A 20,656-nucleotide genomic window follows, 5' to 3' on the forward strand; every position below is an offset into this window, starting at 1 on the left:
GACACATACATATGCTTACAAATACACATACCTCCGTGGTTATACACATGCATGCTAACGCACATCCACACAAATGCACTACTTCTGATACACCTACATACCTATAAATGTCTATGTATAAACAGTCATATGCAAACGGATACACATGTATACTCATTCCACACGGCTATACATTTCCACACTCCTCTACACCTGCACCTCCATGCACACGTACCCAAACATACACAGATATTCGTGTTAAGCCATACAGACCCTTGTGAAACATACATACACACACACACATATATACTTGTACATATCATAAGCCATGTGCAGACTGTACTAATACAAACAGTACGTTGTGCATACTCTAACATTATTACGTTTAGCTGCAAGTAAATTTGTTATGGCAGGAAGATGTTGTAAATATATATCACAATGGTAGCAGGAAACATTCTTGGCAACCACCCGTAATTATTCAATAAGCTATATTTTACCTTGAATTTGAAACCTGGTCGTGTATCGCTTGTTTTCACCTCGTCTGAAAGCTGATGCCAGTACCCGACACCTCTATATGAAACACTTTTGCGCATGTGAAGTTCTGTTATAAGGAATTCTTAGAGTTCCGGCCTTCTAGTTGCAAAATTATGTGTTACAAACTGGAATCCACAGTCAGTTGTATAGAGATTTAATACATTATATACAAATCAATTTGTTTGTGGCTGAATTATGTCCAGAAGTTGTAATAATTTGTGTTCTCGACCCAGCGCGGCTGTGTTCATGGCTACCGCTGTAAGTCATAATTCTTAAAAACATTCTTTGTACAACGAAGAGGCCATCTAGGTAAGTTTTGTATGCACCGCCCCAAATTGCAATTCCGTATCATAGGTGTGGATGGATTGATGCAAAATAAATCAGTTTTAAGGAATCGGTATTCATATGTCCTCTAACCCTATACAGGACACCAGTCAATTGAGAAACTTTCAATTTTACGTCCTTAGCGTGAGATGTCCAATTCAGTTTGTTGTCAATAATTCCCAAGAATTTTGCTTCATCTACCTGTTTCAATACTACATTATCCATTGTCCATTGACTGATTGAGGGGGAGGAAGGAAAAGAAAAAAAGGAAAGGAAGGAGAGGGGGGGAGGGTGGCATGTGAGGGGACTGACTGACTTACTGAAGGTACACAGACGGAGAGGGAGAGGAGAGGAAGGGGGAAGGTGAGGGAAGGGGAGGAAGGACAGTCCCGTGAATAACATAATCGCTTCCTGGCGCGCGTTGATAATCCCTTAATGGAGGCTTGGAGCACTTGGACCCCACTGCCTTGTGCGGCGCCGGAACGAACGAACGAACGATGAAACGACTCCGGGTTCACGCCAGAGGGAGAGAGAGAGAGGAGGGGGGAGGGGGAAAATTTAAAGGAGGAGAGTATAAATAGTAGTTGAAGTATTAGTAGTAGTGATAATAACAGAAGTAGTGGTTATGTAGTAGTAGTAGTAGTAGTAGTAGGAGGAGGAGGAGGAGGAGGAGGAAGAAGAGGAGGAGAAAGAGGAGGTTTTGAAAGAAGAAAAAGAAAAAAATAAAGAGTAATTGTCTTTTGTATAGTTGTTGTTGTTGTTGTTGTTCTTGTTGTTGTTTCACCTTTGCCTTTCTTACAATGACAAAAATTAGAGAGAGAGAGAGAGAGAGAGAGAGTCCTATAGCATGCAGCCACGGTCATTGCCACAGTTCACACGCGCATCCTTAACCGCCAAGGACACACACACACACACACACACACACACACACACACACACACACACACACACACACACACACACACACACACACACACACACACACACACACGCAATAACGCACGTAATAAGCATCAGCGGCGGAAGTTGGCGTTTTGTCGGCGGGGGCGAAGGGTTAAAAAAATATAAAACCGAAAAAAGCTGCCATTTCTGAGTTCTAAAAAGTAACGAGAATGAAAACTTACACGAGAATCGATACATGAAGAACAGACAGAAAAAGAATGAAAAGAAATAAAATGTCGGCGCGGGAGAAGGCAAAAAGGATTAAATGATAAGAAAAAAACTGACATTACTGATATTACAAAGAGGAACAGGGGACAAAACTTACGCGAGAATCGATATTTTAAGAACAAAAAAGGAAAGAACGAAACAGGTGATAAAAGAAGACCTGATAAAAAAATAGAAGAAAGGAAAGCGCTGAGTATACATGAAAAAATATACTTTCGAAAAAAATATATACAGCTGACTCGAAAATTCATCTTAAGGAAAACAAAGGGAAAGGAACAAAAAGGAAAGAAAAAGATGAGTTTGTGATTCCTAATAAAAAAAATCCGGTAAAATTAACAAAAATAGGGGAAGAAAAAATACAGCCTGAAAATTATCTTGAGGAAAACAAAAGGAACAAAAAAAGAAAGAAAAAGATTAGTGTGATTCGGAAGTTATAAAAAAAAATCCAGAAAAAATAATAGAAAAATAACATTAATTTAGCTTACACGAGAACAAGTACGTAGAAAATAAGTAAACACATAACAGATAAATAACGAAAAAATATGGAAAAACAGCAAAAATAACTTAACTGACTCGAAAACAAGAAAATAATGAAATACCGAAGTAGTCGTTTCGTGGTTGATTGTTAAAGATAAAAAAAAGACATAAAAGACGAATTTCAGTAACTATAAAACAAAAAACTAAAAACAATCTGCTTACTCGACATTACGTATACATATTTATATTTATTACTAATCCCTCAATCGTGTAGTTTAATAGGTAAGAAAATTAGCAATGAACCACTGAATCCTTTACTGCTGAACCATGTGTGTGTGTGTGTGTGTGTGTGTGTGTGTGGTCAGTTCAGTTCAGTTCAGAAGGCTGCTGTATTCGCGTGAGGAAAGGCTTGGAGTGAAGTACGTGAGTAATTTCTCAACTTCGTATACTTTTTTTGTTTCCAGAAGGGTAGATTTAGGTAAAGATTCGTTTTAGTACAGTGCCAGTATTTCATTACCTACCTTATGAAACATCACTAGCTCTTCATATATCTTTTCTACTAACGTATTAAAACGAATCTTAACCGTAGATTTATACCATTTACATTGACATTCATCCTCTCTTAGTCTGTTTCCTGTATCTTTTCTTTTTCGTCTAAAGTCCATCCTTTCTTAAATTGTTCTTTTTTTTAACATCTATCCCCACTTATAGCATGTCCTTCTACCTGTTCTTTTTCGTCAAATATCCGTTTTCTTTTAAGTGGTCTTTTTCCTATTCTCTTTCGTCTAAATTCAACTGTCCGTCTAATTACCTAACTAACCACCCGCCTGTTCACTTATTTCCGTCTATACCTATATTTACGTGACTGCGGTAATCTTTCCATATTTCTTTACGTTCCCACCACCTGTCTGCTTTTAACACCTACCCTGTTGTTCACCTGTTAATGTTACCTGCTTACCTGACGACTATCCTAATCTCTCATTTCCGCCTGTTCACTTATTTCAGTCTACCTGTATTAACGTGACTACGGTAATCTTTCTATATTTCTTTACTTTCCCACCACCTGTCTGCTTAAACACCTAACTAGTTGTTCACCTGTTCTGTTACCTGCTTACCTGACTGACTTAACTATCCTAATCTCTCATTTCCCCTTAATCACTCGTTATCCGGTGTCTCGTCAATAATCTTAATATTTTCATTTACTTGCTATACTTCTCTTCCTTCGTCTGCCTAGTAATTATCCGCCATTCTTTTCTGAACAATCGTAAATGTATTCAGCTGTTTACTCATCCCGTTCATTTGTACGTGTCTGTTGTACTCATGCGTCACTCTTAACGATCATTATCTATTCATCTCTCTACTTTCCTCCTCTTTTGCCTGTCTTAAAACCTATCCGCCAACCTTTTCTTATAACGATCGTAACAACTCTTCGGTTATTTGCTCTTCCTTCCTTTTCTACCTTGCCTTTTCATCTATTTGTACCAGTCATCTTTTATTTGCCTACCTAGCTCATATGACACTTAACGATCATAACAACCTATTCATCTATTCATTCTTCCCTTTCTTTCCTTCCTTCCCTTCCATTTCACATACTACCTTCATCTATTCTTCCTTCCTTTTCTACCTTGCCTTTTCATCTATTTGTTCCAGTCGTCTTTTATCTACCTACCTAGCTCATATGACACTTAACAATCGTAACGACCTCCATCTAGTTGCTCTTCCCTTCCTTCCTTCCTTCCTTCCCTTCCATTTCACATATTTCCTCCACTCATCCTTCTTTTATCTACCTGCCTAGTTCATATCCGTCACCAGAGTGGAAAGTAGCATTGAGTGAGTGGTTCGTTGCGTGACTGTGTGTGTGTGTGTGTGTGTTCACGGTCCCGCCCCATCGCCGCCGCCCACTGAAACTCATGAAGCAGCGGCCGTGAAGCGCTGTCGAGGTACCGCCCGTCAACCTCACCCCGGGCCGGCCATTCACTCTCTCCCCAGTGCCTCTCTTCCTCCCTGTGGCGCTAGGACCTCGCTTCAGCCTCCCTGTTTGACCCTACCCTCGCGAATCACCTTCTCGTGTGCTCTAAAAAGGAGGGAAGAGGTGCCAAGAAAGTATCCTCGCTTGTTATAGGTTCTCGTTCGCTAGTTCCGAGTGTCTTTCTGTGGCGCTGGGACCTCGCTGTTGTCTCCCTGCTTGGCCTTAACTTCGCCAACCCGCCCTTTATTGTGCTCTAAAAAGGGTTAATATTGAGGAAGGGGTGCTAAAAAGTGACCTAGCTTGACACGATCTCAATTCCCATTTCTCAGTGCCTTTCTTTCTCCCTACGACGCTAAGACCTCGCTGCAGCCTCCCTACTCGGTCCTAACTCCGCCTACTCGCCCTTTGCTGTGCTCTGAAAAGGGTTATATTAAGGAAGAGGTGCTAGAAAGGATCGTAGTTTGTTTCAGGTTCCAGTTTGCTAGTTTGAGTGCATTCTTTCCTCTCCTACGTCGCTAGAACTCGTACTAAAGCCTTTCCCTTTTTTTCTTTATATATCGCGGTCTAGAAGTGAAATATGAAGAAGGGTCCGCTAGAACACAATCCACAGCCCCTTTCTCACTAGGTTTGTGTTATTGTTTATTAATCGTGAGTGCATTCCTTCTACGTCTCTAGAAATTATGTACTAACTCACTTTTTTTCTCTTTCTCTTCAGTAGTGAAATGAGAGGAGTGATCCGCTTCAGCACGACCCCCAGTCACTTTATCACAAGGCTTAACAGTGTGGTTCTATTCTAGTTCTCAGTGCTTTCATTTCTCGGATTATACGTAGTGAAATGTGAAGAGGGAGGCGCTAGCACACAGCCCCCAGTCCCTGTTTCACAAGGCTTAGCAAGTGTTACGTGTGGTCAGAGAGTTCGTGTGATTCGTGACGCTATTCTGAACTGCTTTAGTCACGCAACGAGGCCAAGAAGTACACTTTTTAACGCTTGTTCTTTTTTTGTTCTTTTCCTTTCCCTTCGATCATAATCTCACTGCGTGCTTGTCGTTTGGGTTATGGTCGTTTTGTAGGCGTGACTTCGTCCTCGTCTCTGCAGGTGGGGCCTTGTCCGAGGGGTGTTTCTGGCGCTTAAGTTCTGTCTTCAGTTCATTTCCTTCCCTTCATTTCGGTCTTTGGCTCATTTCCTTCCCTTCACTTCGGTCTTTGGCTTCACTTCGGTCTTTGGTTCATTTCCTTCCCTTCACTTCGGTCTTTGGCTTCACTTCGGTCTTTGGTTCATTTCCTTCCCTTCACTTCGGTCTTTGGCTTCACTTCGGTCTTTGGTTCATTTCCTTCCCTTCACTTCGGTCTTTGGCTTCACTTCGGTCTTTGGTTCATTTCCTTCCCTTCACTTCGGTCTTTAGCTCATTTCCTTCCCTTCACTTCGGTCTTTGGCTCATTTCCTTCCCTTCACTTCGGTCTCCCCCTTCTCAAGTGTTCGCCATCTGTGGTTCCCAAGTTGTGAAGTCGTCGCCTCGTCTCTCTGCCTGTGGGGTCGTACCTGAAGGCTGCTGCTGAACGCCTACGACAAATGACGATGGAATAGACTAGAGGGTCGTAATAGTTCTCTCTGCTCGGTTATAGCCATTCGGGTCCAGAGTCGTTTAAGGGTGAAGCGAGACACCTGCCTGACGAACCTAAGGAGAGGGTGAACGAAGTAAGGGCTGCGTCACCAGATTGTCGTACTCAGCCTCTTATGTTTTTAGATTTACGAACCAAAAACTGTCTCCTCCACCCCCATAACCGCATTTATTCATAGTTACCGTTGAAGTGTTTAATTAGTAATGTCTTTTTGCTATAGTTAAGTGTCTAAAAACGGTAAATACAATGATGGATACGATATTCTGGCAACGCTGAGGAAGAGTGAGCCAGGAGGAGTCTCGTCAGGGTATTGAAGACGATGTTGCTGATGATGGTGATGATCTCAGCGTTCCTTTGTTTGCTCGGCGTTCAGGTGAGTTAATTTACCGCGTTTATTCTTTGTTGTTTTTGTTGTTGGTTTAGATTACTTATTCTTTTTTTTTTTCCTTTACTCATTCGACTTGTTTGCTTTTGATAACCTTCGGAATGAGGAGAGTAAGGTCAGAGATTTTTTTTATATTGTTCAGTAGTGCTTTGTCGGTTTACACACACACACACACACACACACACACACACACACACACACACACACATGCATACCGCCCTTCCTGTATATACAATGACCTCGACAATGGAAGCGATCATGAGAAACTGTATCACCACCAACACCATTATCACCACCACCATCACCATCACCAACATCACCACTAACACCACCACTAACACCAAACATTATCACCACCACCACCACTAACTCTCCCATACGTTCCCATCCTATAACCCACGTGAAGAAAACATTAGTAGGATCTGAACAAAAAAAGTAGTATATCAAATAAGCAAATATATATATGGTCGCAGTTTAAGAATAAGTTTGACATCCATCCATGCATAGTGTAAGGTGGAGGATTGGGAAAGGGGAATAGAAAATTTGAAATAACCGTAGAAAAATATATTAAATGGATGAAATCTGAGGATAAGAAAAGGGAAAAATAGGAAAAAATAGAAAACAGTAGAAGATGGATTAATTAATGGATAAAATTCAAGGATTAGGAAAGTGCAAAGATAGAAAAAATAGAAAACAGCAGGATAATAGATTCATAAAAGGATAACATTCGAGGATTAGAAAAAGGGAAAAATATAAAACAGAAATAACAGTAAAAAAAAAAAACAGGTGGATAAATGGATAAAATTCGAAGATAGGAAAACGGGAAAAACAAATGAAAAGAAAAAATAGAACAAATAAATAAATAAAACTAGCTTACATGAATAATAATGAAAAAAAGTAATGTTAGAAAAAAAATAGCTAAAAATATGAAGATAAAATGAGAAAAAAAATACATATCCCACATTTTCTTTTTCTTTGCGTGCGCGCGTGTGTGTGTGTGTGTGTGTGTGTGTGTGTGTGTGTGTGTGTGTGTGTGTGTGTGTGTGTAATGATACAAGACGCTGGTGATATGAATACTAAAGAAGACGATGAGATGGTAGGACAAGAGGAGAGGAAGTGTAAATCTCGGGCCATAAAGGATGTGAGTGTTTTACAGAGTGGCTGGGTGCTGTGAAGAGAGAGGGAGGGGGAGGAGAGGGAGTGGAAGGGAGGGGAAAGGGGAAAGAGCTGGAAGGGAGAGGTAGGGAAGTGGGAGGAGGAATGGGGAGGAAAGTGGAAGGGAGGGGGATGAAGAGAGGCCGGGGAGAAGGGAAGGGAAGTTGAGGAAAATCGAAGGAAGGGAAAGGGAATGGAAAGGAAAAGAGAAAGGGAGGGGAAGGAACTGGAACGGGATGAAAGGAAAGTGGAAGAGGTAGGGAAGGGGAGAGAAGAAATAGAAGGGAAAGGGGAGAGAAAAAGGGGAAGGGAGACAAAGTGAAGGGGGAGGGGGGAAGGGAAGGAGGAGATTAACAACATAAAAAGTGGGAGCAGGAAAGAACATAGACAGGGAGGAGAGGACGTTGTTTGTGTGACGGAATGTAGAGAAAAAATTATAGTAATAGTCGTAGAATAGGACATCATAATTATACACGTCCGTCTTGTCTGGTTGTAATGATTCTATACTTATATGCTACTGTTTTCATTAGTAGTAGTAGTAGTAGTTGTAATAGCAATCCACAACTATTATTATCTTTCCCCCCTCCCCTATCCCTCCGCCCCCCCTTCCCTCAGGTGCAGCAGGCGGCGGGGGTTCCTCTAGGTCTGCTGGGGGCCGACGGGGGGTACGCCGCTTCCTCCCCCCCCTACCTAGCCTCATTCCCCCCACTCCACTACCCCCGCCACTACCTCCACCTCGATCACCTCCACCACGGGTAAGCGAGAGAGAGAGAGAGAGAGAGAGAGAGAGAGAGAGAGAGAGATTCATTACTACTGACTCGAAACTCCGAAACCTCAATATTTCTTTTTTTTTTTTACTTTGTTTTTTGTGTATAGCCCCTTCTCCTCCCCCTCTTCATCCCTATACCTTTCACCCCCTTCTTCCATTCCCCTCCAGCTTAGACCAGCAGGAGGGAAGGAGCCCCCCGCCAGCCCCCCGCGGCGTACGTCCAGTGCTGTTGACCCGCCCCGTCCCCCAGCCTGATCCCCGCCCCCCGCCGCGCCCCCACCCATACTCCCTCCTCTACCTCCACTACGTCCCCCTGGCCCGCCTCGCCCCCCAACCCCGCCCCCAGCAGCGGAGGGGAGGGGTAAGACACCACCACCGCCCCTACAGACTCAGGTGAGGAGAGAAAGGCCCGATTTTGTCTTAGTGTTTTATGGTAAGGGTTTGTTTATTTGGTGAGGTTGGTTTATCGGTAAGCTCATCATATATACATATCCTATATACTTGGAATTTGGAGGAATCTATAACACTCTTTCAGTTTTATTTCTTCCATTCTACCCTGACTTAATCTCACTGAATAAATTTAACCTGATGGTCCATTCAGTAAGATCTAAAACCATCAATAACAGTGGCTTTAAATTTTCTTTTAGTAAGTGAATTATAAAAAAAAAATCAAATACAATACAAGTAAAAAAAGAGCCTTAATAATACAAGTAAAAAAAGAGGCTTAATAATACAAGTTCAGTTCCTTCAAATGGCACAAACGGTTGGGTCATATTTAAGCCAACAAAAGCCATTCATCTCCATTCATAATTTCCATCCATTGCTATTAGAGTATAATGTCCTTTTCATGCAGTGTGCGGCAACATAGGAAAGAGACAAAAGTAGCTGCCTTCCACTTAACTATAATGTAAAGCCACAAACAGTTAGTGTCATATTTAACCCGGTAGCAGCAGGGATCAGGTTTCTTAATGGTCCCTCTAAGCGAGAAAAGAGAAAAAATCATCACTCACACAAACCATTTCATAATATATATCAATGCATTTGTGATCAGTTTATGTATCGTCTATTTTTGGGGATTTATATCATGGCATAAATTTGGCCCATCGCTGCTACTGGGTTAAGCTAACAAAATTCACCTGTCATTTACACCTATTATGCATTATTATAACTAGAGCATATCATCTTGCAGAATATCATAAAAACAGTGTCATAATTTTGACCCATTAGTATTAAAGTATGTCATCTTGCAGAATGTCATAAAAACAGTTTGTCGTAATACTGAGCCACTAGTATTAAAGTATGTCATCTTGCAGACAGTAGCTGTGGGAGTAACTATGACTCTTCTACGGTTAGCCGGTGGAGTCATAGGGTACTAAGGAGAACCCCTCCACGTGGGCCCGCTGGGCGTTGTACGTTGGGAGTTCCCGCCACTCCCTTAGTCACCCAGGCTGCGACCCCGTACTTCGGCGGAGTGTCTCCTCCTCGCTGGCCCGCCTATGCTCAGTGCCAGCGTGCATCATCGGCTGTTGACAAGATTACGCTAGTGTCCACCTGCCAATCAGCGTAGATGGACCCCCTGATGTCCATGGGTCAACCTGCCCTATATGTGGACGCGTCTTCGCCTCCCTCACTGTGTCGTAATTTTGACCCATTAGTATTAAAGTCTCATCTTGCAGAGTGTGGGAGTGAGACAGCATCAGGACAAGACCCACCACCCCACACATTTCAGGCGCAGTGCAGCGTGGAGCCGGTCAGGTGTCACGGCCCTTCAACAAGTCGCCTGTGCCGACACCCTAGCAGGCATTTGAATCTTCAGGTGCTGTTGGATAAAAGGGAACAGCATGTCAACTCTGGGAAGAACCTCAAGGCTGACTGTCACAGCTTCCTACTTGGAACCGGAATCAAACCAGAACATTGACGGTGTTGCCTGCCCCGCCATGTGAAGGTCTATAAGGAAGGAGGCTCACCTACTAGACTCTTAGGTGGCAAGCTTGCATATATATGAGCTGTGAACTGTATGTATGAAATACTGTATAAATAAACTTTAAATGGGAGACTGCATTTATTTCTTTTACAGCCAGACAGTTTGCCTTTCTCCGGAGACTCTTTTAGGTATTATGGACTTTGGTTTAAATTTGCCTCTTGAACCCTACAAAACATATGATTAAAGTGTGCATTTCACAATGCTCGATACTAAAGAATTTGTAGTTTTTACTGTAAAAGTATATAGTAGCTAAATATATATAGATGGACATAGGCCGTGCAAAATGTATGTTTTCGAGTCGAATGCTGAAGCAGCATTGTTAATTTTATAGCTGGCATTTTCTGAGGCTCTGAGAAGAGAGCGTTGGTGCTTGTTTAGCGTAGTCAGTTGGCATCCAAGATACATTTCACGTTATGTCTTAAAAGACCATCTTTGGGAGAAGCGCTCAATGTGCCACCTGATCGGCTCTGCGACCTCACTGCTGACTAGCCGCTCCAAATTGATACTTTCTAAGTAGAGAAAACACACACGGCATGTAACAGGCTGCCTTAATGCTTGACCTTCATTAACCCTGCACTTCTCCCAAAGATGGTCTTCTTTAAACATTAGAACACTGACTAAACAATCACCAACAGTCTCTCATCAGGGCCTTGGAAAATGACAATAACAAAACTGGCGCTGTCACAAATGTCGACTTAAAAAGATTCATTTTGCAGCAGGTCTGCTCCCAAATCATTATTTATGTATAATTTAAGCAAGTAGAAAATAAATGTTAATTTTATGAAATCATTATTAATCTAAATCTTACATGTCATACTATACCTATATATATTGTTCACTTGTATCTGAATTTTTTCAATCCCAAAATTTGTATAATGGCTCCATGAAAGACAGCTATATTCTATATTTCTAATAAAAATTGCTTTTAAAAGAAATTATTTCCACAAAAAAAAATTGTAAACTGTGTTGTAAGAGAATGAGATGCTAAATGAGGAGTTTCCCTTATATATAACTAGTGGCTAGTTTTACATTACCTTGGAGGATGGATGGACGGCTGGGCAGATGAGAGGACTGAGGCAGCGAAGACAGCGTGTTGACAGGAGAGAGTGCCGCAGCCTACACCTTAATGCTGTCACAAGGGGTGCACATCAGGACAGCCTCACTTATACACTCCTCTGCAGAATAAACATTGTAATGAGCCACTAAAGTTAACAATTTTATCATAATCTAACTTTTCATTTCACTGAACCTGAAGTACTTGAGAAGTGAACAATAACATGAAACACATGATCTGCTTGGAGAGGTGACTACAGTGGGCTGCACAAGGCACAGTACAGACTTCAGTCATGTTCCTAGGCTGTGTAAATGACATACCAGGGCACTGCCTTCACTGACAAATGAAAGGATTAACCCCTTGACTGCAGATTTCCTACAAGAAGACATCACCAAGCAACAGGAATGGAACAAAAAGTGGCTGCTACAATTCAATGAAGAAAAATGTAAAGTCATGCACCTTTGGAGGGGAAATCCAGCATACCAATGCCACATGGGAAACACTCCACTATCCACCACAGAGACAGAGAAAGACCTGGGACTATGTGTTACCAGGCTACCGATGAAAGCCAAATCTGTGCCAATCGCAGCGGATGGGTTAACAGGATAGGGTGTCTTGCCTCCAGAGTATGCAAACATTCCGCCGACTAGCAAGGACCAGTCATACAGCCACTTCAGGACTGACGGCAAGACAAACATTCACTACCTCAGCCAAACAGCTTGAACAACATTGCCATATTTGATGCAAGGATTAAAATAATGAAGTTTGAACACTAATTACTAGAGAAATATAAATACAGGCAGAATCCCTTTTTCTTTTCTTTTTATATCAATCTAGTAGCTTAGGGCAAATAAAACAAAACAAAAGAGCCAACTAAACACTATTCAAGCAAAAAAGGAGATTCAATTTTGGCTAGAAAGGTTAAGTTGGTTGCTGCAAACATTGAGTGGCAGTAACTTAAACCTCATACTCTAAATAAGCAGTAATTACCAGGGGTGTGGAGTCGGAGTTGGAGTCGGAGTCGGTAAAAATACCCCTGACTCCGACTCCTTAACGTACGTAATCATTCATCGTGTAATGTAGTTGAAGTTTTTTTCTTTTACATTATCTAGATGTTGTCTATATAGAGTACATGTAATTTGGATGTAAATGCATGTCAAGAGAGTCTACTGGCACTACAGGCAGCATCTAAAAAAAAAATAACAGAAGATCTATTATAGTCGGCAAACACCCCAAGGCTCAGGCAAGTCATTTAGAATTTATTATTTCCTTCTATTCCTTTGCTTTTGTGAAAATTAAAGAGAACTATTATGGTCACTCCGCATCTCTGTAGTGCAAAAGTTAGTGTGCATAACTATGAATCTGTGGGACAAGGTTTGAACCCGAGCCTGGGCAGTCAGCGTACAGCCCTCCCAGCTGTTCATCCTTTCTTTTGAGATGGTCAGTAAATGGGTACCTGGTGAAACATAGGAAAGATAAACTATGGTAACCTGGGTGTAGTACTGGCCGTGTCGTGTTGATGACCACAGGCTCAAAGGGCCAGCAGAACAGAGATGAGCACCACCGCCGCACGCAGCTATTTATTTACTTTACTAATAAATAAGTAACCTATCACTGCTATAATAGTAACCAATTGCCATTTAATTAGTACTGAAGCCCCATTGGTTGCAGCTGCTTGCCGTGGCACAGCTCATCTTGGTAACACTGCAAGCAGAGGTATGACAGTGGCTGCCTGCACATCAACATTACAAAAAAATAATTTATGAAGATCTGCATACCCTCTTTTTCTCACGGTCTTTTCAGCACCATACTTTGTAAAAATGTTTCAAGCCACTCCTATCTACAAGAAGGGAGCTGCCTCTGACCCCCTCAGCAGTACAGTGTAATGGCCCAAGACATGAATAAAGACTCCACAAGGCCTCGAGCCACAGGGATCCCTTGGGTTTGACACTAGTGTCCGCCTCCTGTCTCAGGGGCCCGGATTCAAATCAAGGGCAGAATGTTTGGAAAAATATTTATCCTCTAAAATATTTCTCATGTGCTTTAAGTAATACCTTTGGCATCTCAGGCCATCACAATAGATGCATACAGAGGTTCATCTTTCTTTTAAAAAAATTATCATCCACATTTAGTTACTGATAAGGCCCATGCATGACTGACTTCAACACAGGGGTTGTCAAAACATTATGTTCCAAGTACAATGGCACCTCATTAGATATCTAACCCCATGAAAACAATAGAAGGTAAATATATAGTAATACACCCATTTCAATATGGCAGAGTGAGGCACCACCAAACTAAAGAATCCCACTTTGACCTAACAGATTGTAACCTATTGCCAGTAAAATAGTTTACCTAACATAGTAATAATCTATTGCCATTTAATTTGTAGTTCAGATCTCAGAAATCAGTAATGTGCAATGAAAACAGTTCAAAGAGATGAACAGCACATTGAAATTTATAAATCAATCAATTCCCCGAACCGAGTTGGGTGCAATTCTAGAGTAACACCAAAGAAAATGAGAGGGGGAGCCTGTGCCACCAAGACCATGCCTCTAAAGATAATAATGATATAAACTGTATTTCACCCAATGGAATAATATAAAACAGCAGGACAGGAATGGAAAACAGGAAAATAAGTGTAATTAGATATAAGACACCTCTCCTCCAAAATTTTAGCTCTTATGGCCACTCTTTGTCATTGGGAAAGTTTAGCAGACTTTTTTTCTCATTAATACTTTTTCTTTGCCCTTGAGCTGCTTCCTTTGCTGTAAAAAAAATAATAATAATAATAAAATAGACACCATAACAAGCCAGCCCTGCCTGTCTAATGTAACCTAATCTAATATATATAACATGTCCACTCACCGGCAAAGGACAGCGGCAGGAGATCCTTCAGGCCTTCTACTGCACGGCTCCTTTGTGTCCCTGCTGGCGTGGAGTCCAATACAGGAAGGGTCACACACTGATGTCCTACCCCTGTCGGCCTATAGGATCACCCAGGGCCAGGACTTGTTGCCTTCCTCTTCTTCTTTTTCCTGCTGGGGCTTAAGGCTTTCTGGCCCCTCTGTAACCTCTCTTGGGTCTTGTCCATTTCTACTTTGACGTGGTGAGTGATTTCTTCTCCTTCTTCCTCTTTTGTTGACTTCTGAAGCTTTGTATCGGTTCTTAGGTCTCTCTACAGCTTGATCTTCCTTCCTTTGTGTCCTTTAATCATTCTTCTTTCTTCGTTTCCAGCCTTGAACGTCCCCAGCCCGCCAGCCTGACTTGTGACGATGGAAATGATGAGTGATGGCGCCGCGCCGCCCTGGTGGTGATGGGTCGGCAACGGCTACGGCTGTTCGAGGCCTTCGAGCAGAATCACCTAAACACTTATTATGTTTGATCTTCCAAGTGATTCAAGAACCGTGACTAATAATACGTGAGAGATGAGACCAAAAGCAAACTCCACGGGTGACACAAACACGAGTCACAGGTGTGCACACGCCCGCACCGTTGCAGCAGAGGTAAACAAACGCACGTGTAATTGACTAATTGTCTCAGTTGACGGGTTACAGGCTACAGGCAATAGTGACGCGTGCTTCTCAGGGCTGAGCCCGTTGTGCATGCAGTCAAGTTACTCATTTTAAAGCAAGAACAGGCACTCTGAAGGTAAGTGGAAGGAAATGGGCCCAAAAACTAAGAAAGACGGGAAAAAAAGAAAAAAAAGTTCACTATTTGTCAAACGGTAAAGCCGCGTGTGGCTGCGGTGCACATCTCCGTACCGTTCGTTGGCTCTGGGCCTGTGGTGGGTAAAAACCCATTACCCCGGGACACTTGTATCGCAAGTCCTTTCTAACCAATGTGAGGCCCGAGAGTACCACGATTTACCTCCCCGAAGTTTCTGCAGGTAGTACCCATTTATCGACCACCCAGAAGGGAGGATGAACAGCTGGGTGAGCTGCACGCCGACTGCCTGGGCTGGGATTCGAACCAGGGCCTGCGGAGTCGAAGGCAGGCACACTGACCACTGCTCCATGAAGGTGCTTTATTGACAAACGGTACACATGCAATCAGCCCCAGCAAGGGTGCAGGAAAAGGCAAATATGTCAGAACAATGCCTGTCTCTGAAGGACAAAATTATTGGCTATTATTTAGCAGACCTGATTGGTCCATAATTACACTATCTTCCATTTCTGTGTAAAATATGCTTCCATTTTCATTGAGCTATTACTAGGTAAGCCAACAAAAAAACAGCTATGAAAATGTTAGTGAATTTGATAATAGCTTACTCTTTTACTGTCAATGTTACGACTGCTGATGATATGTTACTATTTTGTTTGCAATAGGTTACTATTAGATATGTTTAGGTGGGTTTGTTAGTTTATAGATTTTTTTTTTTTTTTTTTTTTTTTTACACAAAGGGAGACAGCTCAAGGCACAAAAAAAAAAAATTAAAATATAAAAAAAAGCCCGCTAGCTCTGCTCAAAAAGAAGAATCAGAGGTGGCGAAAGAGTAAATCAGTTTAAGGAGAGAGGTGTGAACCCCTTCTCCCTAGAGAAGGAAAGAGAGGCAGGAGGGATACAGATGAAGGGAGATTGTTCAGTGAGGACCAGTTAGAGATGAAAGAGATGAAATGCTGGTGAACTCTTACATAAAGAGCATTTGGGGTTTAGCAGGATGAGCATGAGAGAAAATAGGTGAGCAGTGGGGGGGAGAGAAGGGAGGGGGAGGCATGCAGAGGCAGTCAGAAAGAGCAGTCAAGCGACAAAATGAGATAGAAGATAGAAAGAGAGAGGCAACAGACTGAATTTAAGAGGTAGAAGACTATCAGTATGAGGAGGAGAGCTGATGAGATGAGGCCCTCACTCTGTCCAGGAAGAGCTGAAGGTGGGACCCACCACACATGTGATGCATACTCCATGCAGGCGAACAAGGCCTGAGATAACTGACAGAGAAGAGGAAGAGAGAGAAGATAGGCAGTAGAGAGCGCCAGGAAGCTGATTTAGTATTTATTAATGAGATGAGATGTTTCCAGTTGATAATTTGAGTTGAGATAGAAGGAGGATTAGGATAGAAGGAGGAGGTGAGAGCTGGGTTGTGTGAAAGCTGGGGATTGTCAAAGAATAGGGATGAGGCCTTTGGATGTGTTGTGGATTTGTGTTTGAGGCGTTGAAGGTTTGAGGGTTCTTCTTGCCAGAATTTTAATCCATTATATCTGAAATGATCTGTAAGGTCTGCAACCTCCAGCCTGTAGCCTTCCTGAAGAGAGTTCTTCTATTAAAGATTTAAGAAAAGAGTTTTATCAGAAGATCAATGATGAGTAGAGAATTGATAGGAGAATGGATATCATCAATGAACAAGAAACTGTTAATAATAGAAGGGAAGAAAACAGACCGATAGCGACCAGGGACAGATAAGAGAGAAAGGAAGAAAGATTGACAGAAAGAAGAGTGAGAGAGAAACCCAAAAAGGAGGAAAGGAGAGAAGAAAAGAATAAAGAAATAGAACAGGAGAGAGAAAGAGGAACCGAGTCGAGTGCAAGAAAGAGCACAAAACCCTATCAAAAATAAAACCAAGACAAAATCAAAGAATTAAAGTGGAGAGACCCGAAGAGAAAGAGAGGAACTTGAGATCTAAAGTCAGACTAGTCAGATCACCAGGCTAGCGAAGAAGCAGAAACCATATGAGTGGCGAAGAGAGGAAAAGCAGGAGATAGAAAAGAAAGAAGTTGAGGATTCAATTGATTCAAAGAGGAGGTAGTAAGGCTTAAAGAAAAAGGAGAAAAGAAAAGAAGATTGGAGCGGTCACCCTTCAGGTAGTGAGGTGGGGCAGAAGGAAAGGCAGAGAGGTAGGAGGGCAGTGAGGAAGGAGTTTAGAAGAAGTGAAGAGGGTAGATGGGCACAGTTTTGAAAGGACAGAGAGGGGGATAGAAAACAGCCACGGAAGGAGACATTTTAGCCAAGATATTGGAGAAAACATCATAAATGAGAGAGTTTTGAGAGAAGAAAACACAGATATAAAGGAAAAGGAGGAGGAGGAGTGAAAGGGAGGAGAATGGAGAGAATTTTGAGGAAGTTTGAGGAAAAGTTTAAGAGAAGAAGAAAAGTCCTTTAGAGAGGATGAGAGGAACTGAGTTCAGTCGGAGAGATGTGAGGGAGGAGAGAGAAGAGATGAGAAGGTTAGATGGAGTGATTATTGGAGGGAGTTAGGAGAAAGAGAGTTTTAGATGCATCTATTTTGACATTTATTTGAAATGAAATTTTTATTTTGTTTGTACGATTTGATTAGAAATTGTTTGGCAGATGTATATAAGTTCATAATTAGCGTTCTGAAGTTTTGCATCTTTTTCTCTTGCTCTATTTCCAGAGAGACAAATCAATTGAGACCACAACCAAGGCTTTTAGTAGGAGGAGGAGAAGAAGCGAACCAGTCCAGAGGTGCTCCATTCCGCCTCCGGCCACGGCGAGCAAGCTCTGTGCACACACAGCATGGTCTCTTCTATCCCAGCTGACAGAATATGGGAAACATGAAATCAAGGAAGATTCCACAAGTCCCACCGCTGAAGCAAATATCAGAAGCAGCCCAGAGGGGGATGGTGATTTGCGAGGGAGGGGGGAGCAGGGAGGAGTCCATAGGAAAGGAGGGAGAGGAGGAGAGGAACGGAGAGTTGGTTGAATAAGGAGGAAGAAGAAGAAGACAGGTAAGGAATTTAGGGGTTGTTTCCAGTAGGTGATCAGAATCGTGGTGAATAACTCAGAACCAACTGAGTTGGAGAGGTGAGGATGAGGATAGGAGGCAAATCTGTGAGGGGATGTGAAACAGGAAAGTCAAAGTGGTGAGATGAAAAAGAAAACATTGAAATCTCCAGGATGGAGATTTCAGCGAAGGGGAGGAGGTCAAAATGTGCTCCACTTTAGAATTCAAAGTCAAATATGATTTAATGGATTGCAATTCTAGAGTTGACACCTGAACAATCTATGCTATTCCTTATAGTTGTTATTCATACTTAGAGCAGGTCTCTACAGCAATTTTAATGAATTCATTCCTAATGTATTTTTTAGCGGTTTTCCAATATAAACTATTTACACATGAAAAAGAATCATATTTTACCTGAATAGTCTAACGCTGAAATAAAGCCTCATCTCTGCTAAATATCCCAATTTTTTTTTCTTTTCTAGATAGCTTTGATGTACAAGCTGTGCTTGTGTGTGATGTGCATATCACCATATTTATGTATATTTTTAATGTCTCTCAGTCACCTGAACTATAGTGAAACCAGATTGTCAAGTCCATTGTGGCTTTGGCTTCCGTGGGTCCTTTCCTCCCCTCTCTCTGCCACACAGTCCCCCCAACACCTATTTTTTTCCGCTCATATGTTAGCTATAGTTAACATATGACCTCTCATATGTTAGCTATAGCTAACATATGAGAGGAAGAGATAGGTGTTGGAACTGTGTGGCAGAGCAGAGGGGAGGAAAGGACCTGCAGGAGCCAAAGCCACAACAAACTCGCCAATTTGGCTTCACTATCAAACCTGCCTTTTTAACATAACCTACATATTCTTTTCTTTTTTAATGTTCAGTTGATAGCATCAGTAGAGGGCCTGTTGGTCAGACCCAGCCCATAATGACATAGGCAACTATTTTATAGAGGTGTCATCTTGCTTGGCTCATGCTGCCCCCAGGAGCTCATCTTTGATCCTCTTTTAGAGTACTGTATCTAGAATCTGAGTTGATAGGTGATCTTCAGGACAGCATGGGGCATTGACTGAAGATTGTCAGCTTGTAGCTGCAGCCAGGACTTGAACCTGAGTCCTCCAGAACATGATAACCACTCATCCACCACCTACCCATTCAGTAACCTATCAATACTGAATTATTTCATGCTTAAATCGCCACTTAGTTGCTACTAAAACTTATCACCCTCAATTAAAAATCCAATCCAATAGGTTGCAGTGGCTCAGCATGGCTTGGGGACCTAAAGATATATGGTTTCTTTTCAGCAGCAGTCATGAGCCACCAGGTGAAGACACTGTTCTCTTGGGACACAGACTTCAGTGCAGATTCAGCAGAATTTTGTCCTGTTGAACCTCACCAAGACATCCTGGCTGTGGGCACATACCAGCTGGCTGACCCTGACTGTCCTGAGGGAGCTGATGCCTCCAGCCTGCCTAAGAAGAGGCTTGGAAGACTTTACCTGAAGCACCTCAAAGACAAGTCATTGGTCCTGGTGCAGCAGATTGATATGCCAGCAATCCTTGATCTTAAATGGTGCTGCCACGCTGTGCAAGGGTACATCCTGCTGGCTGTTGCTAATGCCATTGGCCAGATATTAGTGTACAGGCTAGAGGTCAGTAATGAACTTGTCCCACAGTTGATATTTTTGTGCCAGCTTGATACTGATGAGACAGACTCTCTAGCTCTCTCCCTTGACTGGTCCACTCGGAAAAATCACAGTGACACTCCTTTGATTACTGTTAGTGACTCAAAAGGCAAAATATCTGTGATTCAGTTTGTCAACCAGGAACTGAGGCTGCAACAAAAGTTTCTAGCACATGAATATGAAGCCTGGATAGCCAGCTTCAGCTACTGGAATGAGAGCATCCTCTACACTGGGGGGGACGACGGGAAGTTCCGGTCCTTTGACACGAGGGAGGACCCAGCAAGACCAGTGTTCACCAACAGAAGCCAGCACAGCGCCGGCGTGACAAGCATCCACGCCAGCACCAAGTCAGAGTTCACGGTGGCCACTGGCAGCTACGACGAGTATGTGTGTCTCTGGGATACGCGAAGGACTAAATCCCCCGTGTGTGACCTAGGACTGGGTGGCGGTGTGTGGCGCCTCAAGTGGGAGCCAGGCCCTGAGACACTCCTCTTGGCTGCCTGCATGCACAATGGCTGCCATGTTGTGGACACTTCTGACTCAACACTCCAGAATGTGGCTTCCTTCACTGGCCACCAGAGTCTGGCGTATGGTGCTGACTGGTGGTGGCCGGCCTCAAGCGGCCCCAACAGAGTGGTGGCATCAGCATCTTTCTATGACCATTTGTTATGTCTCTGGGAGTTCTCATTAAATTAAGGCAAAGGGAATGTTGGTATTTATTCACCAGCTTTGTGTTGAGTTGTCCATCTTGACTTTAACATTATATCCCCCATATTTTTCAAGCACACAATACTGTGATGTGTTTGAGGTATAACCTTTGTCATCCTTTGTCAGCATCATTGCATTGTCTCTTTAAGCACACTTTCAGAATGAA

General features: G+C 42.5%; 2 protein-coding genes across 9 annotated transcripts in view; both read left to right on the forward strand.

Annotated features, from left to right (window-relative positions):
• Positions 1-10,435, forward strand: part of LOC126982354 (uncharacterized) — a 52,562-nt gene extending 42,127 nt beyond the window's left edge. Inside the window, exons 3-5 of the mRNA XM_050834370.1 lie at positions 8,226-8,365; positions 8,548-8,772; positions 10,056-10,435. Coding sequence (XP_050690327.1) covers positions 8,226-8,365; positions 8,548-8,772; positions 10,056-10,068 — 378 coding nt within the window. The 3' untranslated portion in view covers positions 10,069-10,435. The remainder of the gene's footprint in view (positions 1-8,225; positions 8,366-8,547; positions 8,773-10,055) is intronic.
• Positions 10,436-14,285: 3,850 nt separating this feature from the next.
• On the forward strand, positions 14,286-20,489 carry LOC126981189 (diphthine methyltransferase-like). Of its 8 annotated transcripts, none has more exons than XM_050831939.1 (2): positions 14,286-14,923; positions 19,403-20,489. In XM_050831939.1, exon 2 carries the CDS (start codon positions 19,411-19,413, stop codon positions 20,476-20,478), a length of 1,068 nt encoding a protein of 355 aa, XP_050687896.1. In that variant the 5' UTR covers positions 14,286-14,923; positions 19,403-19,410; the 3' UTR covers positions 20,479-20,489. The 8 variants fall into 8 exon arrangements, with proteins under 8 accessions (XP_050687896.1, XP_050687915.1, XP_050687877.1 ...); XM_050831958.1 differs by having other exon boundaries at positions 19,406-20,489; XM_050831920.1 differs by lacking the exon at positions 14,286-14,923 and adding an exon at positions 14,949-15,068.
• Positions 20,490-20,656: the final 167 nt, after the last annotated feature.

Source organism: Eriocheir sinensis, chromosome 4 (assembly GCF_024679095.1).
Source record: "Eriocheir sinensis breed Jianghai 21 chromosome 4, ASM2467909v1, whole genome shotgun sequence".
NCBI lineage: Eukaryota > Metazoa > Arthropoda > Malacostraca > Decapoda > Varunidae > Eriocheir > Eriocheir sinensis.

Bases quoted from the DNA above. Each gene is read 5' to 3' on its own strand.
- LOC126981189 (XM_050831939.1), top strand. From the start codon at position 19,411: ATGAGCCACCAGGTGAAGACACTGTTCTCTTGGGACACAGACTTCAGT.